This window comes from Coregonus clupeaformis, chromosome 37 (assembly GCF_020615455.1).
Source record: "Coregonus clupeaformis isolate EN_2021a chromosome 37, ASM2061545v1, whole genome shotgun sequence".
Lineage (NCBI taxonomy): Eukaryota > Metazoa > Chordata > Actinopteri > Salmoniformes > Salmonidae > Coregonus > Coregonus clupeaformis.
The window spans coordinates 35,365,276-35,384,012 of NC_059228.1; the positions used below are offsets into that span (position 1 = coordinate 35,365,276).

At 42.5% G+C, this 18,737-nt stretch overlaps 1 protein-coding gene across 3 annotated transcripts in view; it reads right to left on the reverse strand.

The window, feature by feature from the left end:
- daam2 (dishevelled associated activator of morphogenesis 2) overlaps nt 1-18,737 on the reverse strand; it is a 215,432-nt gene that overhangs the window by 74,792 nt on the left and 121,903 nt on the right. For all 3 annotated transcript variants that reach the window (XM_045211645.1, XM_045211643.1, XM_045211644.1), the window contains exon 4: nt 5,364-5,438. In XM_045211645.1, coding sequence (XP_045067580.1) covers nt 5,364-5,438 — 75 coding nt within the window. The remainder of the gene's footprint in view (nt 1-5,363; nt 5,439-18,737) is intronic.

The window sequence follows — 18,737 nt, forward strand, 5'->3', positions numbered from 1 at the left end:
GTCCAGATAGGATAGGGCAGTGTGCAGTGTGATGGCGATTGCATCATCTGTGGATCTATTGGGGCGATAAGCAAATTTAAGTGGGTCTAGGGTGGCAGGTAAGGAAGAGGTGATATGATCCTTGACTAGTCTCTCAAAGCACTTCATGATGACAGAAGCGAGTACTACAGGGCGATAGTCATTTAGTTCAGTTACCTTTACTTTCTTGGGTACAGGGACAATGGTGGCCATCAAGCATGTGGGGACAGCAGACTGGGATGGGGAGAGATTGAATATGTCCGTAAACACACCAGCCAGCTGGTCTGCGCATGCTATGAGGACGCGGCTAAGGATGCCATCTGCGCCGGCAGCTTTGCGAGGGTTAACACGCTTAAATGTCTTACTCACGTTGGCCACGGATAAGGAGAGCCCACAGTCCTTGGTAGCGGGTCGCGTCGGTGGCACTGTATTATCCTCAAAGCGGGCGAAGGAGGTGTTTAGCTTGTCCGGAAGCGATGTGGCTGGTTTTCCTTTTGTAGTCAGTAATTGTCTGTAGACCCTGCCACATACTTCTCGTGTCTGAGCCATTGAATTGCGACTCTACTTTATCCCTATACTGACGTTTTGCCTGTTTGATTGCATTTTACATTTTACATTTTAGTCATTTAGCAGACGCTCTTATCCAGAGCGACTTACAGTTAGTGAATACATTTTTTTTTATACTGGCCCCCCGTGGGAATCGAACCCACAACCCTGGCATTGCAAACGCCATGCTCTATCAACTGAGCTACATCCCTGCCGGCCATTCCCTCCCCTACCCTGGACGACGCTGGGCCAATTGTGCGCCGCCCATGAGTCTCCCGGTCGCGGCCGGCTGCGACAGAGCCTGGATTCGAACCAGGATCTCTAGTGGCACAGTTAGCACTGCGATGCAGTGCCTTAGACCACTGCACCACTCAGATTGCCTACACTGTTTGCATTCTGCCATATTCCCAGTCACCTTGCCATGGTTAAATGCGGTGATTCACGCTTTCAGTTTTGTGCAAATGCTGCCATCTATCCACGGTTTCTGGTTAGGGTAGGTTTTAATAGTCACAGTGGGTACAACATCTCCTATTCACTTCCTGATAAACTCAGTCACCGTATCAGTATATACGTCGATATTATTCTCTGAAGCTCCCAGGAACACATCCCAGTCCGCGTGATCAAAACAATCTTGAAGCGTGGATTCCGATTGGTCAGACCAGCGTTGAATAGTGTTTAGCACGGATACTTCCTGTTTGAGTTTCTGCCTATAGGAAGGGACGAGCAAAATGGAGTCGTGGTCAGATTTTCCGAAAGGAGGGCGGGGGAGGGCCTTGTATGCATCCCGGAAGTTGCAGTAGCAGTGGTCGAGTGTTTTAGCAGCGCGAGCACTACAGTCAATGTGTTGCTAGAACTTTCGGCAACCTTTTCCTCAAATTTGCTTTGTTAAAATCCCCAGCTACAATAAATGCATCATCAGGATATGTGGTTTCCAGTTTGCATAAAGTCCAGTCAGGGGTCAAGGGGCAGTGACACAAAGCTGCCAGTCACTGAGGTTGCACTGACATCTCTATATCATATCCACCAGTGACCTTGATCTCTCCCAGCTTCATTCGTCATTACAGTGGTTCTCTTACCATGGAATAGGTGCGACGGCCTTCCTCCTTCCTACGTAGTTTAAAGCCAGTTGCTTTGGTGCCCCGCCGGGAAAAATTTAAGTAAGGGGAAACACTGAGCTGAATTGTTTGGATTTCCCCATCCCACAAGGGCATCACCTTCCTCTCATCCTCTCATTTCCTCTCCTCTTGCAGCATTAAGCCTAGGTTGGTAATTTTCTGTGATTTTACAACACAACCTCCATTTTTTTGTTCTAAAACCATTATTAAGGTCAACAGTAACAGCCTATGCATTATGTTGATTTCTGCTTTGAAAGTATCTGCCTGTCCCTGTTCGGCTGCTGTGTGATCGAACCACTCACTCCCTTTTTTGCAGTATTACTTTAGTGCCTTGTTGCAAACATGATGCATGTTTTGTAATATTTGTATTCTGTACAGGCTTCCTTTTTACTCTGTCAATTAGGTTAGTATTGTGGACTAACTACAATGTTGTTGATCCATCCTCAGTTTTCTCCTATCACAGTCCTTAAACCTGTAACTGTTTTAAAGTCACCATTGGCTTCATTGTGAAATCCCTGAGCAGTTTCATTCCTCTCCCGCAACTGAATTAGGAAGGATGCCTGTATATTTGTAGTGACTGGGTGTATTGACACACCATCCAAAGTGTAATGAATAACTTCACCATGCTCAAAGGGAATTCAATGTCTGTTTCAAAAATGTTTTTCATCTACCATTAGGTGCCCGTCTTTGCGAGGCATTGGAAAACCTCCCTGGTGTTTGTGGTTGAATCTGTATTTGAAATTCACTGCTCAACTGAGGGACCTTACAGACAGTGGCAATTTTAGCATGTACATCTTGGTGGGGCAAACAAAACAAAAACATTTGGGATGCATGCCAGCAAAGCCACTACACAACACAACACTAAACAATACATTAATTGCACTACAAACTGTGCCCACAAACTGTTAGGGCATGCATAAAGCTGTCCCAACAGCAGTCCCAACACCTTACCACTGCTACACATGGCTATCAGCGGAGCCTTGTCTGGCAGTGAAACAGTTCTATCAGCCTCATTTATTGCCTTTAAAAAAAACATAGCTGTTTGTACAAACTATGGCATAAGGTGACGACAAGCGGATATGAGGCAATCCGTAATTTTGATTAAGACATTAATGAGCGAGCTAGGACGGACGTAGTCAATATAACTATTTGTTCAGCACTTTTGAAATGTACAGCGACAGAATTCAATACATGGGCCGTTCTTACAGTGTTCTCCCTGTACACCAAGTTTATAATTTTAAGCTTGGAAAAGAGACCCTTAAACCCAGAATTGGGACCACACACCCACTCCACTGAATAGCAGGCTAGTGACTGCTTTGCAATGCTTGCAGTTAGCCACTGATTCCTTCCAAACCACCCATTGTTGAATTTACGATTTCCAACTTGTTGTGTCATGTTTATGTCCAATGGGCGATGAGCACCGATATATTTTATCTATAATTTCTCTTCATTATTTCTCTTCATATGACAAGGATTATTTAAAAAGGATTTGCCAGTAGATTGTCGACTTGATTCATGATGATGACTGCTAGCTAAGATTTTGAAAGTATGTTGACATGATCAGTCCAATCAAAGCTACTGTAGATATAACATGATTTGACATCATTTTATCTGTGGCCAATGACCTTGAGCCTTCTTCGATTGGGTACTTCTAATGTAACTCTATGGCAGCACCCAAGGGGCATGAATTTTCGAGCTCTACCCTTACATTTGGCAGTGATGTAGTGTCCCCATGAGTGACAGAACACTGAACCAATCACAGCGCAAGTAGAGAACATTACCAACCCCTACACTCCGTATTTTCCACTGGCTGCCCCACAGAAAAAACTGAGCTAGGCTGAAACACCTGCATTTTGGAGCTGCCTTACTCAAAAAAGTAATTCGGCTTTATTAACTCAATGATTTATTTTCTTTGTTTACATTGTTTGCATACTGATATGTGACACGTATTAATGCCAAAATAACATGCAAAACAGGCAACAAATGTGGTGCTCAAAAGCCCCACCTGCCCTGAATGACAGGTCGCCACTGCGTACAGATAATTGTATGTGTGGGGTACAGAAATGAGGTAGTCATTCAAAAATCATCTTAAACACTATTATTGCACAAGAGTAAGTCCATACAAATTATTATGTGATAAAGACAGTTTTCAAAGCAACTACTGTTGTTCTAGTTACAGAGAGGTGGGTCACAGCTTTCTGTGAGTATATCATGTATTTCTCACCTCTTAATATTGAGTTTATGGCACCACTTTATAACCGGAGTAGGCTGTAGTAACTGTAGTAAGATTTTGATGTGCCCGCAGAGCGGCACACCATTTGCGGTGAATAGGCTTACATCAAGTAGCCTTGCCTAGGCCTAGTGCTGGAAAGTTTTTGTAGGACATTACATTTACTGATAGATTAATCAATTAGCCTACATGGCTATCTAGCAACAAGATCATATTTAGATTTAGCAATTTAGCTAAGTGTTTCCCACTTCCTAATAATATAGTCTAGGCCAATATGCACAAAGATGTTGTTAAATGCATCTCTGAAGAGCCAAAAGGAAATCTGATAATTCTGGATCCTATTTTGACAGGTTGCACATCAAAATATCAATCATGCATTCCCTGGATATGTTAGATGAAATAGCTTAGACATGAGTCAGACATGTGAAGTCCCATAAAGAGAGGTAATAATTAAATTATTGCTGTGCTGTTTGCGCTAGCTAGCTAAAATGAGGTAATGTTCTTGAACTAATTAGCTTGCAATGAAAATTGAAAATTGCATTGAAATTGTCATAAAACACTTAAACATTGACTTGAGGACTCGAAACCCAAATTTAGAGACGTGACTTGAACATGACCTGAGCTGTGGGCGTTGGAACTTTACTTGAGACTTGACCATTATTACTTGGGACTTGACTCATAGGTAAAGACTTGAGACTTGCTTAGGACTTGCAAGATTGTGACTTGAATATGTATCATTAGCATGTTAGTTGGCATCCAGAAATAAAGAGCGGGAAATAAAAAGGAGGGAGGTGTAACAATGTTGCTTCCGTCCCTCTCCTCGCCCCTACCTGGGCTTGAACCAGGGACCCTCTGCACACATCGACAACAGTCACCCTCGAAGCATCGTTACCCATCACTCCACAAAAGCCGCGGCCCTTGCAGAGCAAGGGAAACAACTACTTCAAGGTCTCAGAGCGAGCGACATCACCGATTGAAACGCTACTAGCGCGCACCGCTAACTAGCTAGCCATTTCACACCGGTTACAGAGGCACAGGTAGAAAACATAAGGAGAAATGAGGGTTAGAGAGAGAAAGTTCAAGGGATACTTCAGGATTTTGTCAATGAAGCCCTTTATGTACTTCCCCAGACTCAGATGAACTCGTGGATGCCATTTTTATGTCTCTGCGTATAGTTTGAAGGAAGATACTAACTAGCGTTAGTGCAATTGCTAATTAGCTTTAGCACAATCACTGGATGTCTACAGTAACTGTTAGCATGCTAGTAGATACCATAGACTCCCAGTCATTGCGCTTACGCTAATTAGTGTTGGCTTGTGAAACAACCTCTAACTTCCTTCATACTGGATGCAGAGACATAACAATGGTATCCATGAGTTCATCTGATTCTGGGGAAGTAGATACAGTATTTAATTGGCAAAATCCTGAAGTATCCCTTTAAAGTTGTCACTTACAGCAGCCATGGAGTTGATGCGGTCGATGTAGTAGTCGGGCCAGCTTGTGGCCAGCTTGTTGGGGTCCTCTTGCTCCTGAACAGTGACAAAAAGAGAGGGAAAACACGTGAAGAAAACACAGAGAAACTAATCCATGTACACAAAAGTACTTAATAATGGTTCTCAGTTGGTTGGAGCATAGTGATTGCAACTGCAGAGTCATAGGTTAGAGTGCTACATGGACCACATAGTGTTAACCAGGGATGTAGTGCCAAAGAAACATGGGTTTTCCATAAGGGGCAGTTTCCCGGACACAGATAAATCCTAGTCCTGGACTAGAACGCACTTTCAATGGAAATTCTCCATTACGCTCCATTAACCTTTTTAGTCCAGGACTAGCCTTAATCTCTGTCCAGGAAACCGGACCTAAAAGTGGAGATGGAGAGCGATGCATCAACGTACTGTAAATGTTAATGCTAATATAGCATAATAGGTGTTTTCACTATTCACCAGATAATAATGTGCATAAACAGCACTTTAAGTGCATTTACGCTTCACTATATCCGTTGTGTTAACTGTAAGTGCTTTGGATAAAATGGTTTAATAAATGACTTGCTATGCACTTAACACTGCAAGCCAGGTTTTTTTCTTTCGTCCATGCCCTTTACAGTTACAACTCCATGACAACATCCCAAACAGACAAAATGTGTGTGTGTGTTTGTGTCTCTTCATCCCAGTAATACTACTCCATCTCCCCATCCCAAACAGACTATGTGTGTGTGTGTGTGTGTGTGTGTGTGTGTGTGTGTGTGTGTGTGTGTGTGCATCCTCTCAATGTCCCAAACAGACAAAATGAAGGAGGCCTTATACTTTAAATCTGGGTCACAACACAGTGCACATCAAACTATTCAATTGTCTAACCATTTTAATACAGTCAGGGACAGACCCTTCGGGATGGAGTATTATGCACAATGCTTTTCAATAGCGCTGTCTGAAATCAATTTGTACTGGCCTTTCCAGGGAGCGCGATGCCACGAGCAACAAACGCACAGGAGAATATGAAGACAGTTTAGCTCCGAGATCCTTCACCGATGTTTCACGTCTGGTACTGTTTAGCTTGGATTTGAGCACAGGGGAGTAAAGAACTTCAGGCTCACTTTGCATACCCACAGCGTAGGGAACTGGAAAACAGTTCGATTAGTGTGTCTTTAAAGACTGCGTCTACATCCCAAATGGCACCCTTTTCCCTATTTAGTGCACTACTTTTGACCAATGCCCATAGGGCTCTGGTCAAAAGGAGTGCACTACAGTACGTAGGGAATAGGGTGCCATTTGGGACACAGCCTGTTTGTTGGGTTGTTTCCATGCACTGACTTTCTCCTAATCAATCATTGAATTTGGTTGATATGATCAATTGAGTAGGACAGGGTCCAGTACATAGTAAGCCCTCAAGTACTTTACCAGGGGACAACATGGTTCTGGCAACGGAACAATCGTTCTCGAGTCCCATGTCAGTGCATGTGCCACTGAATTTTCAAACAACAAAACAAAACTAATGGAAGGGAACACTGCCGCTCCTTTGCTTTCCAACCAATGCATGAATTGAGGAGCAAACTGAAGTAAAGAGGAAATTCAGCAACTCTTGCTGGACAGTGGAAGTTGATAAAAGTGCTTCTCTATTGTAACAATAAAGAAGCACCTTTATCAACCTTCACCGTCCTCCAAGAGTTGCCGAATTTTCTCTTCACTCCAAACAACACATGACAATACTGGAATTCAGAGCAGATGTCAGAACTGGCCAGTTATTAGGCACATAAATACTTCCTTTGTTTACAGAATTTGGTATGTATGTCAAGTACAAGATTAAGAAACTGCTTACCTTGCTGCTAATTCATTTCTGACCTGATGACACCTAATAGTCTCTACTAAGCGCTAAATGTATACGTAGTGACCCCTTCCCTGAAGTGTTAACCACGTCCAATAAATAAGTATTTAAATGCAGGGCAGACAATAAGGCCAGTGTTTTCTCCAGGTTCGTACTGTACTCTGGTGTCGATTCAAAATAAAAACTATTATTAGCACTCCCAGTTCTCAGACCAGTTGTGTTCTCTTGTTGCCACATTAGTCGACAGATGCGGTCTGGACATACAGCCAGACTGATTTTGATTGCAAGATAAAAAACTTAACTGCCTCTCTCCAGACCCATTTTGTCGTATTTCAGAAGTCGATACGGCTCAAAACAAGTCACGTCCAATGCAACATTTACCCTGGCAGTTTCACAAGTCTGCACAAAATACTATAATTTCCATCTTGCTTCAGGACAAATGAGAGGTGATTACCAGACAGGGGTTGTTTGTTTTGGTGGTCCTAACCGTAGTAGGCTGTTCCCTAGTGCCTGAATAAAGAACAGTACCCTTTAAAAGACAGGGCAGGAGAAACAAATAATAAACATTGCCACGTCAGCTTCTTGGCTAAAACCCTGCAAGGCGAGGGCGTTCTACTAAGCTATATGGAATTGTTTTAAGAAGGTCATACCAAGGATCATTTACCTATTTGATTTTGAATTTTAAGACCCCTTGAAGTATAACAAATGTATATATATATATAAAAGATATTAGATTTTTTTTTTATGATTTGGCCTTACTGCTATTAGCCCATACAAAACATTGAAAAACAGATTCACTACATGGAACAACAGATAGTCCTGAATAAAATCAAGAGTTATTTAGCGTCTGTCCTATATCTGAGAGATACAAGAAAGATCACTAAACATATACACTACCGTTCAAAAGATTGGGGTCACTTAGAAATGACCTTGTTTTCGAAGTAAAAGCAATTTGTTTGTCCATTAAAATAACATCAAATTGATCAGAAATACAGTGTAGACATTGTTAATGTTGTAAATGGCTATTGTAGCTGGAAACGGCTGATTTTTAATGGAATATCTACATAGGCGTACAGAGGCCCATTATCAGCAACCATCAGTCCTGTGTTCCAACTAGTCTCAAGAAGGCCAGTTTATTGCTTCTTTAATCAGCACAACATTTTTCAGATGTGCTAACATAATTGCTAATGATCAATTAGCCTTTTAAAATGATAAACTTGGATTTGCAAACACAACGTGCCATTGGAACACAGGACTGATGGTTGCTGATAATGGGCCTCTGTACACCTATGTAGATATTCCATTAAAAATCTGCCGTTTCCAGCTACAATAGCCATTTACAACATTAACAATGTCTACACTGTATTTCTGATCAATTTGATGTTATTTTAATGGACAAACAAATTGCTTTTACTTCGAAAACAAGGTCATTTCTAAGTGACCCCAAACTTTTGAATGGTAGTGTATATATATATATATATACAGTGGGGAGAACAAGTATTTGTTACACTGCCGATTTTGCAGGTTTGCCTACTTACAAAGCATGTAGAGGTCTGTAATTTTTATCATAGGTACACTTCAACTGTGAGAGACGGAATCTAAAACAAAAATCCAGAAAATCACATTGTATGATTTTTAAGTAATTAATTTGCATTTTATTGCATGACATAAGTATTTGATCACCTACCAACCAGTAAGAATTACGGCTCTCACAGACCTGTTAGTTTTTCTTTAAGAAGCCCTCCTGTTCTCCACTCATTACCTGTATTAAGTGCAACTGTTTGAACTCGTTTACCTGTATTAAAAGACACCTGTCCACACACTCAATCAAACAGATTCCAACCTCTCCACAATGGCCAAGACCAGAGAGCTGTGTAAGGACATCAGGGATAAAATTGTAGACCTGCACAAGGCTGGGATGGGCTACAGGACAATAGGCAAACAGCTTGGTGAGAAGGCAAAACTGTTGGCGCAATTATTAGAAAATGGAAGAAGTTCAAGATGACGGTCAATCACCCTCGGTCTGGGGCTCCATGCAAGATCTCACCTCATGGGGCATCAATGATCATGAGGAAGGTGAGGGATCAGCCCAGAACTACACGGCAGGACCTGGTCAATGACCTGAAGAGAGCTGGGACCACATTCTCAAAGAAAACAATTAGTAACACACTACGCTGTGATGGATTAAAATCTTGCAGCGCACGCAAGGTCCCCCTGCTCAAGCCAGCGCATGTCCAGGCCCGTCTGAAGTTTGCCAATGACCATCTGGATGATCCAGAGGAGGAATGGGAGAAGATCATGTGGTCTGATGAGACAAAAATAGAGCTTTTTGGTCTAAATTCTACTCGCCGTGTTTGGAGGAAGAAGAAGGATGAGTACAACTCCAAGAACACCATCCCAACCATGAAGCATGGAGGTGGAAACATCATTCTTTGGGGATGCTTTTCTGCAAAGGGGGACAAATGCACCGTATTGAGGGGAGGATGGATGGGGCCATGTATCGCGAGATCTTGGCCAACAACCTCCTTCCCTCAGTAAGAGCATTGAAGATGGGTCGTGGCTGGGTCTTCCAGCATGACAACGACCCGAAACACACAGCCAGGGCAACTAAGGAGAGGCTCTGTAAGAAGCATCTCAAGGTCCTGGAGTGGCCTAGCCAGTCTCCAGACCTGAACCCAATAGAAAATCTTTGGAGGGAGCTGAAAGTCCGTATTGCCCAGCGACAGCCCCGAAACCTGAAGGATCTGGAGAAGGTCTGTATGGAGGAGTGGGCCAAAATCCCTGCTGCAGTGTGTGCAAACCTGGTCAAGACCTACAGGAAACGTATGATCTCTGTAATTGCAAACAAAGGTTTCTGTACCAAATATTAAGTTCTGCTTTTCTGATGTATCAAATACGTATGTCATGCAATAAAATGCAAAGTAATTACTTAAAAATCATACAATGTGATTTTCTGGATTTTTGATTTAGATTCCGTCTATCACAGTTGAAGTGTACCTATGATAAAAATTACAGACCTCTACATGCTTTGTAAGTAGGAAAACCTGCAAAATCGGCAGTGTATCAAATACTTGTTCTCCCCACTGTCATATATATATATACAGTGGGGAAAAAAGTATTTAGTCAGCCACCAATTGTGAAAGTTCTCCCACTTAAAAAGATGAGAGAGGCCTGTAATTTTCATCATAGGTACACGTCAACTATGACAGACAAATTGAGAAAAAAAATCCAGAAAATCACATTGTAGGATTTTTAATGAATTTATTTGCAAATTATGGTGGAAAATAATTATTTGGTCACCTACAAACAAACAAGATTTCTGGCTCTCACAGACCTGTAACTTCTTCTTTAAGAGGCTCCTCTGTCCTCCACTCGTTACCTGTATTAATGGCACCTGTTTGAACTTGTTATCAGTATAAAAGACACCTGTCCACAACCTCAAACAGTCACACTCCAAACTCCACTATGGCCAAGACCAAAGAGCTGTCAAAGGACACCAGAAACGAAATTGTAGACCTGCACCAGGCTGGGAAGACTGAATCTGCAATAGGTAAGCAGCTTGGTTTGAAGAAATCAACTGTGGGAGCAATTATTAGGAAATGGAAGACATACAAGACCACTAATAATCTCCCTCTATCTGGGGCTCCACGCAAGATCTCACCTGTGGGGTCAAAATGATCACAAGAACGGTGAGCAAAAATCCCAGAACCACACGGGGGGACCTAGTGAATGACCTGCAGAGAGCTGGGACCAAAGTAACAAAGCCTACCATCAGTAACACACTACGCCGCCAGGGACTCAAATCCTGCAGTGCCAGACGTGTCCCCCTGCTTAAGCCAGTACATGTCCAGGCCCGTCTGAAGTTTGCTAGAGTGCATTTGGATGATCCAGAAGAGGATTGGGAAAATGTCATATGGTCAGATGAAACCAAAATATAACTTTTTGGTAAAAACTCAACTTGTTGTGTTTGGAGGAAAATAATGCTGAGTTGCATCCAAAGAACACCATACCTACTGTGAAGCATGGGGGTGGAAACATCATGCTTTGGGGCTGTTTTTTCTGCAAAGGGACCAGGACGACTGATCCGTGTAAAGGAAAGAATGAATGGGGCCATGTATCGTGACATTTTGAGTGAAAACCTCCTTCCATCAGCAAGGGCATTGAAGATGAAACGTGGCTGGGTCTTTCAGCATGACAATGATCCCAAACACACCGCCCGGGCAACGAAGGAGTGGCTTCGTAAGAAGCATTTCAAGGTCCTGGAGTGGCCTAGCCAGTCTCCAGATCTCAACCCCATAGAAAATCTTTGGAGGGAGTTGAAAGTCCGTGTTGCCCAGCGACAGCCCCAAAACATCACTGCTCTAGAGGATATCTGCATGGAGGAATGGGCCAAAATACCAGCAACAGTGTGTGAAAACCTTGTGAAGACTTACAGAAAACGTTTGACCTGTGTCATTGCCAACAAAGGGTATATAACAAAGTATTGAGAAACTTTTGTTTTTGACCAAATACTTATTTTCCACCCTAATTTGCATATACATTCATTAAAAATCCTACAATGTGATTTTCTGGATTATTTCTCCTCATTTTGTCTGTCATAGTTGACGTGTACATATGATGAAAATTACAGGCCTCTCTTATCTTTTTAAGTGGGAGACTTGCACAATTGGTGGCTGACTAAATACTTTTTTTCCCCACTGTGTATATATATATATATATATATATATACATACAGTGAGGGAAAAAAGTATTTGATCCCCTGCTGATTTTGTACGTTTGCCCACTGACAAATAAATAATCAGTCTATATTTTTAATAGTAGGTTTATTTGAACAGTGAGAGACAGAATAACAACAAAAAATCCAGAAAAACGCATGTCAAAAATGTTATAAATTGATTTGCATTTTAATGAGGGAAATAAGTATTTGACCTCTCAATCAGAAAGATTTCTGGCTCCCAGGTGTCTTTTATAAAGGTAACGAGCGGAGATTAGGAGCACACTCTTAAAGGGAGTGCTCCTAATCTCAGTTTGTTACCTGTATAAAAGACACCTGTCCACAGAAGCAATCAATCAATCACATTCCAAACTCTCCACCATGGCCGAGACCAAAGAGCTCTCCAAGGATGTCAGGGACAAGATTGTAGACCTACACAAGGCTGGAATGGACTACAAGACCATCGCCAAGCAGCTTGGTGAGAAGGTGACAACAGTTGGTGTGATTATTCGCAAATGGAAGAAACAGAAAAGACTGTCAAGCTCCCTCGGCCTGGGGCTCCATGCAAGATCTCACCTCGTGGAGTTGCAATGATCATGAGAACGGTGAGGAATCAGGCCAGAACTACACGGGAGGACCTTGTCAATGATCTCAAGGCAGCTGGGACCATAGTCACCAAGAAAACAATTGGTAACACACTACGCCGTGAAGGACTGAAATCCAGCAGCGCCCGCAAGGTCCCCCTGCTCAAGAAAGCACATATACAGGGCCGTCTGAAGTTTGCCAATGAACATCTGAATGATTCAGAGGAGAACTGGGTGAAAGTGTTTTGGTCAGATGAGACCAAAATCGAGCTCTTTGGCATCAACTCAACTCGCCGTGTTTGGAGGAGGAGGAATGCTGCCTATGACCCGGAGAACACCATCCCCACCGTCAAACATGTAGGTGGAAACATTATGCTTTGAGGGTGAAACATTATGCTTTGGGGGACAACTTCACCGCATCAAAGGGACGATGGATGGGGCCATGTACCGTCAAATCTTGGGTGAGAACCTCCTTCCCTCAGCCAGGGTATTAAAAATGGGTCGTGGATGGGTATTCCAGCATGACAATGACCCAAAACACACGGCCAAGGCAACAAAGGAGTGGCTCAAGAATAAGCACATTAAGGTCCTGGAGTGGCCTAGCCAGTCTCCAGACCTTAATCCCATAGAAAATATGTGGAGGGAGCTGAAGGTTCGAGTTGCCAAACGTCAGCCTCGAAACCTTAATGACTTGGAGAAGATCTGCAAAGAGGAGTGGGACAAAATCCTCCTGAGATGTGTGCAAACCTGGTGGCCAACTACAAGAAATGTCTGACCTCTGTGATTGCCAACAAGGGTTTTGCCACCAAGTACTAAGTCATGTTTTGCAGAGGGGTCAAATACTTATTTCCCTCATTAAAATGCAAATCAATTCAAAACATTTTTGACATGCGTTTTTCTGGATTTTTTTGTTGTTATTCTGTCTCTCACTGTTCAAATAAACCTATCATTAAAATTATAGACTGATCATGTCTTTGTCAGTGGGCAGACATACAAAATCAGCAGGGGATCAAATACTTTTTTCCCTCACTGCATTTATGTATTTAACCCCTTATTTTTGGCACTAAACATTCTCCATATATACAGTTGAAGTCGGAAGATTACATACACCTTAGCCAAATACATTTAAACTCAGTTTTTCACAATTCTTGACATTTAATCCTAGTTAAAATTCCCTCTCTTAGGTCAGTTAGGATCACCACTTTATTTTAAGAATGTGAAATGTCAGAATAAAAGTAGAGAGAATGATTTATTTCAGCTTTTATTTCTTTCATCACATTCCCAGTGGGCCAGAAGTGTACATACACTCAATTAGTATTTGGTAGCATTGCCTTTAAATTGTTTAACTAGGTTCAAACGTTTCAGGTAGCCTTCCACGAGATTCCCACAATAAGTTGGGTGAATTTTAGCCCATTCCTCCTGACAGAGCTGGTGTAACTTAGTCAGGTTTGTAGGCCTCCTTGCTCGCACACGCTTTTTCAGTTCTGCCCACAAATGTTCTATAGGATTGAGTTCAGGGCTTTGTGATGGCCACTCCAATACCTTGACTTTGTTGTCCTTAAGCCATTATGCCACAACTTTGGAAGTATGCTTGAGGTCATTGTCCATTTGGAAGACCGATTTACGACCAAGCTTTAACTTCCTGACTGATGTCTTGAGGTGTTGATTCAATATATCCACATAATTTTCCTTCCTCATGATGACATCTATTCTGTGAAGTGCACCAGTCCCTCCTGCAGCAAAGCACCCACACAGCATGATGCTGCCACCCCCGTGCTTCACGGTTGGGATGGTGTTCTTCGGCTTGCAAGCCCCCCTTTTTTCCTCCAAACATAAAGATGGTCATCATGGCCAAACAGTTCTATTTTTGTTTCATCAGACCAGAGGACATTTCTCCAAAAAGTACGATCTTCGTCCCCATGTGCAGTTGCAGACCGTAGTCTGTCTTTTTTATGGCGGTTTTGGAGCAGTGGCTTCTTCCTTGCTGAGCGGCCTTTCAGGTTATGTCGATATAGGACTCGTTTTACTGTGGATATAGATACTTCTGTACCTGTTTCCTCCAGCATCTTCACAAGGTCCTTTGCTGTTGTTCTGGGATTGATTTGCACTTTACGCACCAAAGTACGTTCATCTCTAAGAGACACAACGTGTCTCCTTCCTGAGTGGTATGACGGCTGCGTGGTCCCGTGGTGTTTATACTTGCGTACTATTGTTTGTACAGATGAATGTCGTACCTTCAGGCATTTGTATGAACTAGACTTGTGGAGGTCTACTTTTTTTTCTGAGGTCTTGGCTGATTTCATTTGGTTTCCCATGATGTCAAGCAAAGAGGCACTAAGTTTGAAGGTAGGCCTTGAAATACATCCACAGTACACCTCCAATTGACTCAAATGATGTCAATTAGCCTATCAGAAGCTTCTAAAGCCATGACATCATTTTCCGGGATTTTCCAAGCTGTTTAAAGCACAGTCAACTTAGTGTATGCAAACCTCTGACCCACTGGAATTGTGATACAGTGAATTATAAGTGAAATAATCTGTCTGTAAACAATTGTTGGAAAAATTACTTGTGTCATGCACAAAGTAGATGTCCTAACCGACTTGCCAAAATTATAGTTTGTTAACAAGAAATTTGTGGAGTGGTTGAAAAACGAGTTTTAATGACTCCAACCTAAGTGTATGTAAACTTCCGACTTCAACTGTACTTCCATTCATTTTTTCAACTGGTTCCGGGGGAACTTCAGACAAGTCTTGTGAGGCCTGTGGGCGCCCTAGAGCAAAACAACTGACATGTATGTGTTCAAGAGTCTCACCTTTCCACAGAGGGGTCATATTACTGTGTATCACAAACTGTTCGGACGCTACAGACAGAAGTTGGCAGATCGCATCCAATGCAAAAAAACATTTATCTAGCTTAAACTACCATACCATCGCTTTATCAATTCCTCTGTGTGTGGTATGGTAGTATTCTATTAAAGTACCATACCATCACTTTATCAACATGCAAACACCAGTCAACAAGTTGAAGGAAATGTGAAATATGTAAATATGTATACGTTTATTTTTCCACCAATAAAACTGTGTAAAAAAAGAAAGAAGTCAAGTTCCTTTCACTGTTCATTCAACACCATATTCAAGTTATAAACAGTTGTAGAAACAGCTGTAGGAAACTTGGAATATGAGGTACTCAAGGACCACGCATGGTTTATATACATGTTTTATTTTTTTTCATCTTACTGTGCTCCCTTCAAGGTGTGTTGTCAATTAATTTTCTGTGTTATCCTAATCAAATCAATCAAGAAATCTCAAACAAAGCTTCATATCTTAACCAAGACATATCATAGCCAAGACATAAGGGTCTCTCTAAAAGGAATTCTAAAATGCCATAGGAGTTTCTTGTGTTTGTTTCCGTCTTAACCTCATTCTTACTTCAGCTAATCTCTTTTTATAAAAGGGGAATAAAATCAACATTGGAAGACCACTGCATTGGTTGGTCTCTGCCAACTTCAATATCTGCCAAATCACGACCCCATTACACATGCACACACACGCGAGCACACACACACACACAGAAGTGCAGACATACGTGTTCCAAGATCGTAGGGAGCCCATTTCACTTTCAAGTCTTCTGAAGTGCCGAACTACTGGTTTTGGCCCTAACTCACTCCAACTCGCTCATTCACTGATTTCTGTAGCCAGGCAAGCTGTTAGCTCTGGAACGGGCTGATGTCGACCCCTGGCTAACTCCGCAACGGCCTGAAGTGTTTCTCCCATTCTCTGGTTAATGGAGCGCTAGTCGGTTCCTTTAACTGTGTTCCCAGGCCTTCAGTGAGATGCTAGGGCTCTGGCTGAACCCCTTGGGCTGAGACAGCCGTGAGTGAAGCTGCCTCTACAGAGAACACACCATCCACAAAGATCACTGGCTTCATTAATAAGTGCATTGACAACGACATCCCCACAGTGACCAAATGTGCATACCCCGAACCAGAAGACATGGATTACAGGCAACATCCGCACTGAGCTAAAGGCTAGAGCTGACACTTTCAAGGAGCGGGACACTAATCCGGACATTACAAGAAATCCCGCTACGACCTACGAACGAGCCATCAAAAAGGCAAAGGATCAATACAGGACTAAGATCGAATCCCACTACGCCGGCTCTGATGCTCAACGGATGTGTCAGGGCTTGCAAACTAACATGAATTACAAAAGGAAACCCAGCCGTGAGCTGCCAAGCGACGCAAGCCTACCAGACGAGCTAAATGCCTTCAATACTCGCTTCGAGGCAAGCAACACTGAACCATGCACGAGAGCACCAGCTGTTCCGGAGGACTGTGTGATCTCACTCTCCATAGCATGTATGAGTAAGACCATTAAACAGGTTAACATTCACAAGGCTGTGGGGCCAGATGGAATGTCAGGACGTGTACTCAGAGCATGGGCTGACCAGCTGGGAAGTGTCTTCACTGACATTTTCAACCTACAGTGGGGAAAAAAAAGTATTTAGTCAGCCACCAATTGTGCAAGTTCTCCCACTTAAAAAGATGAGAGAGGCCTGTAATTTTCATCATAGGTACACGTCAACTAAGACAGACAAATTGAGATTTTTTTGACAAGCAAGATTTCTGGCTCTCACAGACCTGTAACTTCTCCTTTAAGAGGCTCCTCTGTCCTCCACTCGTTACCTGTATTAATGGCACCTGTTTGAACTTGTTATCAGTATAAAAGACACCTGTCCACAACCTCAAACAGTCACACTCCAAACTCCACTATGGCCAAGACCAAAGAGCTGTCAAAGGACACCAGAAACAAAATTGTAGACCTGCACCAGGCTGGGAAGACTGAATCTGCAATAGGTAAGCAGCTTGGTTTGAAGAAATCAACTGTGGGAGCAATTATTAGGAAATGGAAGACATACAAGACCAGTGATAATCTCCCTCGATCTGGGGCTCCACGCAAGATCTCACCCCGTGGGGTCAAAATGATCACAAGAACGGTGAGCAAAAATCCCAGAACCACACGGGGGGACCTAGTGAATGACCTGCAGAGAGCTGGGACCAAAGTAACAAAGCCTACCATCAGTAACACACTACGCCGCCAGGGACTCAAATCCTGCAGTGCCAGACGTGTCCCCCTGCTTAAGCCAGTACATGTCCAGGCCCGTCTGAAGTTTGCTAGAGTGCATTTGGATGATCCAGAAGAGGATTGGGAGAATGTCATATGAAACCAAAATATAACTTTTTGGTAAAAACTCAACTCGTCGTGTTTGGAGGACAAAGAATGCTGAGTTGCATCCAAAGAACACCATACCTACTGTGAAACATGGGGGTGGAAACATCATGCTTTGGGGCTGTTTTTCTGCAAAGGGACCAGGACGACTGATCCGTGTAAAGGAAAGAATGAATGGGGCCATGTATCGTGAGATTTTGAGTGAAAACCTCCTTCCATCAGCAAGGGCATTGAAGATGAAACGTGGCTGGGTCTTTCAGCATGACAATGATCCCAAACACACTGCCCGGGCAACGAAGGAGTGGCTTTTAAGAAGCATTTCAAGGTCCTGGAGTGGCCTAGCCAGTCTCCAGATCTCAACCCCATAGAACATCTTTGGAGGGAGTTGAAAGTCTGTGTTGCCCAGCGACAGCCCCAAAACATCACTGCTCTAGAGGAGATCTGCATGGAGGAATGGGCCAAAATACCAGCAACAGTGTGTGAAAACCTTGTGAAGACTTACAGAAAACGTTTGACCTGTGTCATTGCCAACAAAGGGTATATAACAAAGTATTGAGAAACTTTTGTTATTGACCAAATACTTATTTTCCACCATAATTTGCAAATAAATTCATTAAAAAATCCTACAATGTGATTTTCTGGATTTTTTTCTCTCATTTTGTCTGTCATAGTTGACGTGTACCTATGATGAAAATTACAGGCCTCTCTCATCTTTTTAAGTGGGAGAACTTGCACAATTGGTGGCTGACTAAATACTTTTTTTCCCCACTGTATATCTCACTGGTCATCCCCAAAGCCAACACCTCCTTTGGCCGCCATCATACTAAATACTAAATTATAATTGTTATTATTTTGCACTATGGCCTATTTATTGCCTTACCTCCATAATTTACTACATTCGCACACACTGTATATATATATTTTCTATTGTATTTTTGACTTTATGTTTTGTTTACCCCATATGTAAGTCTGTGTTGTTGTTGT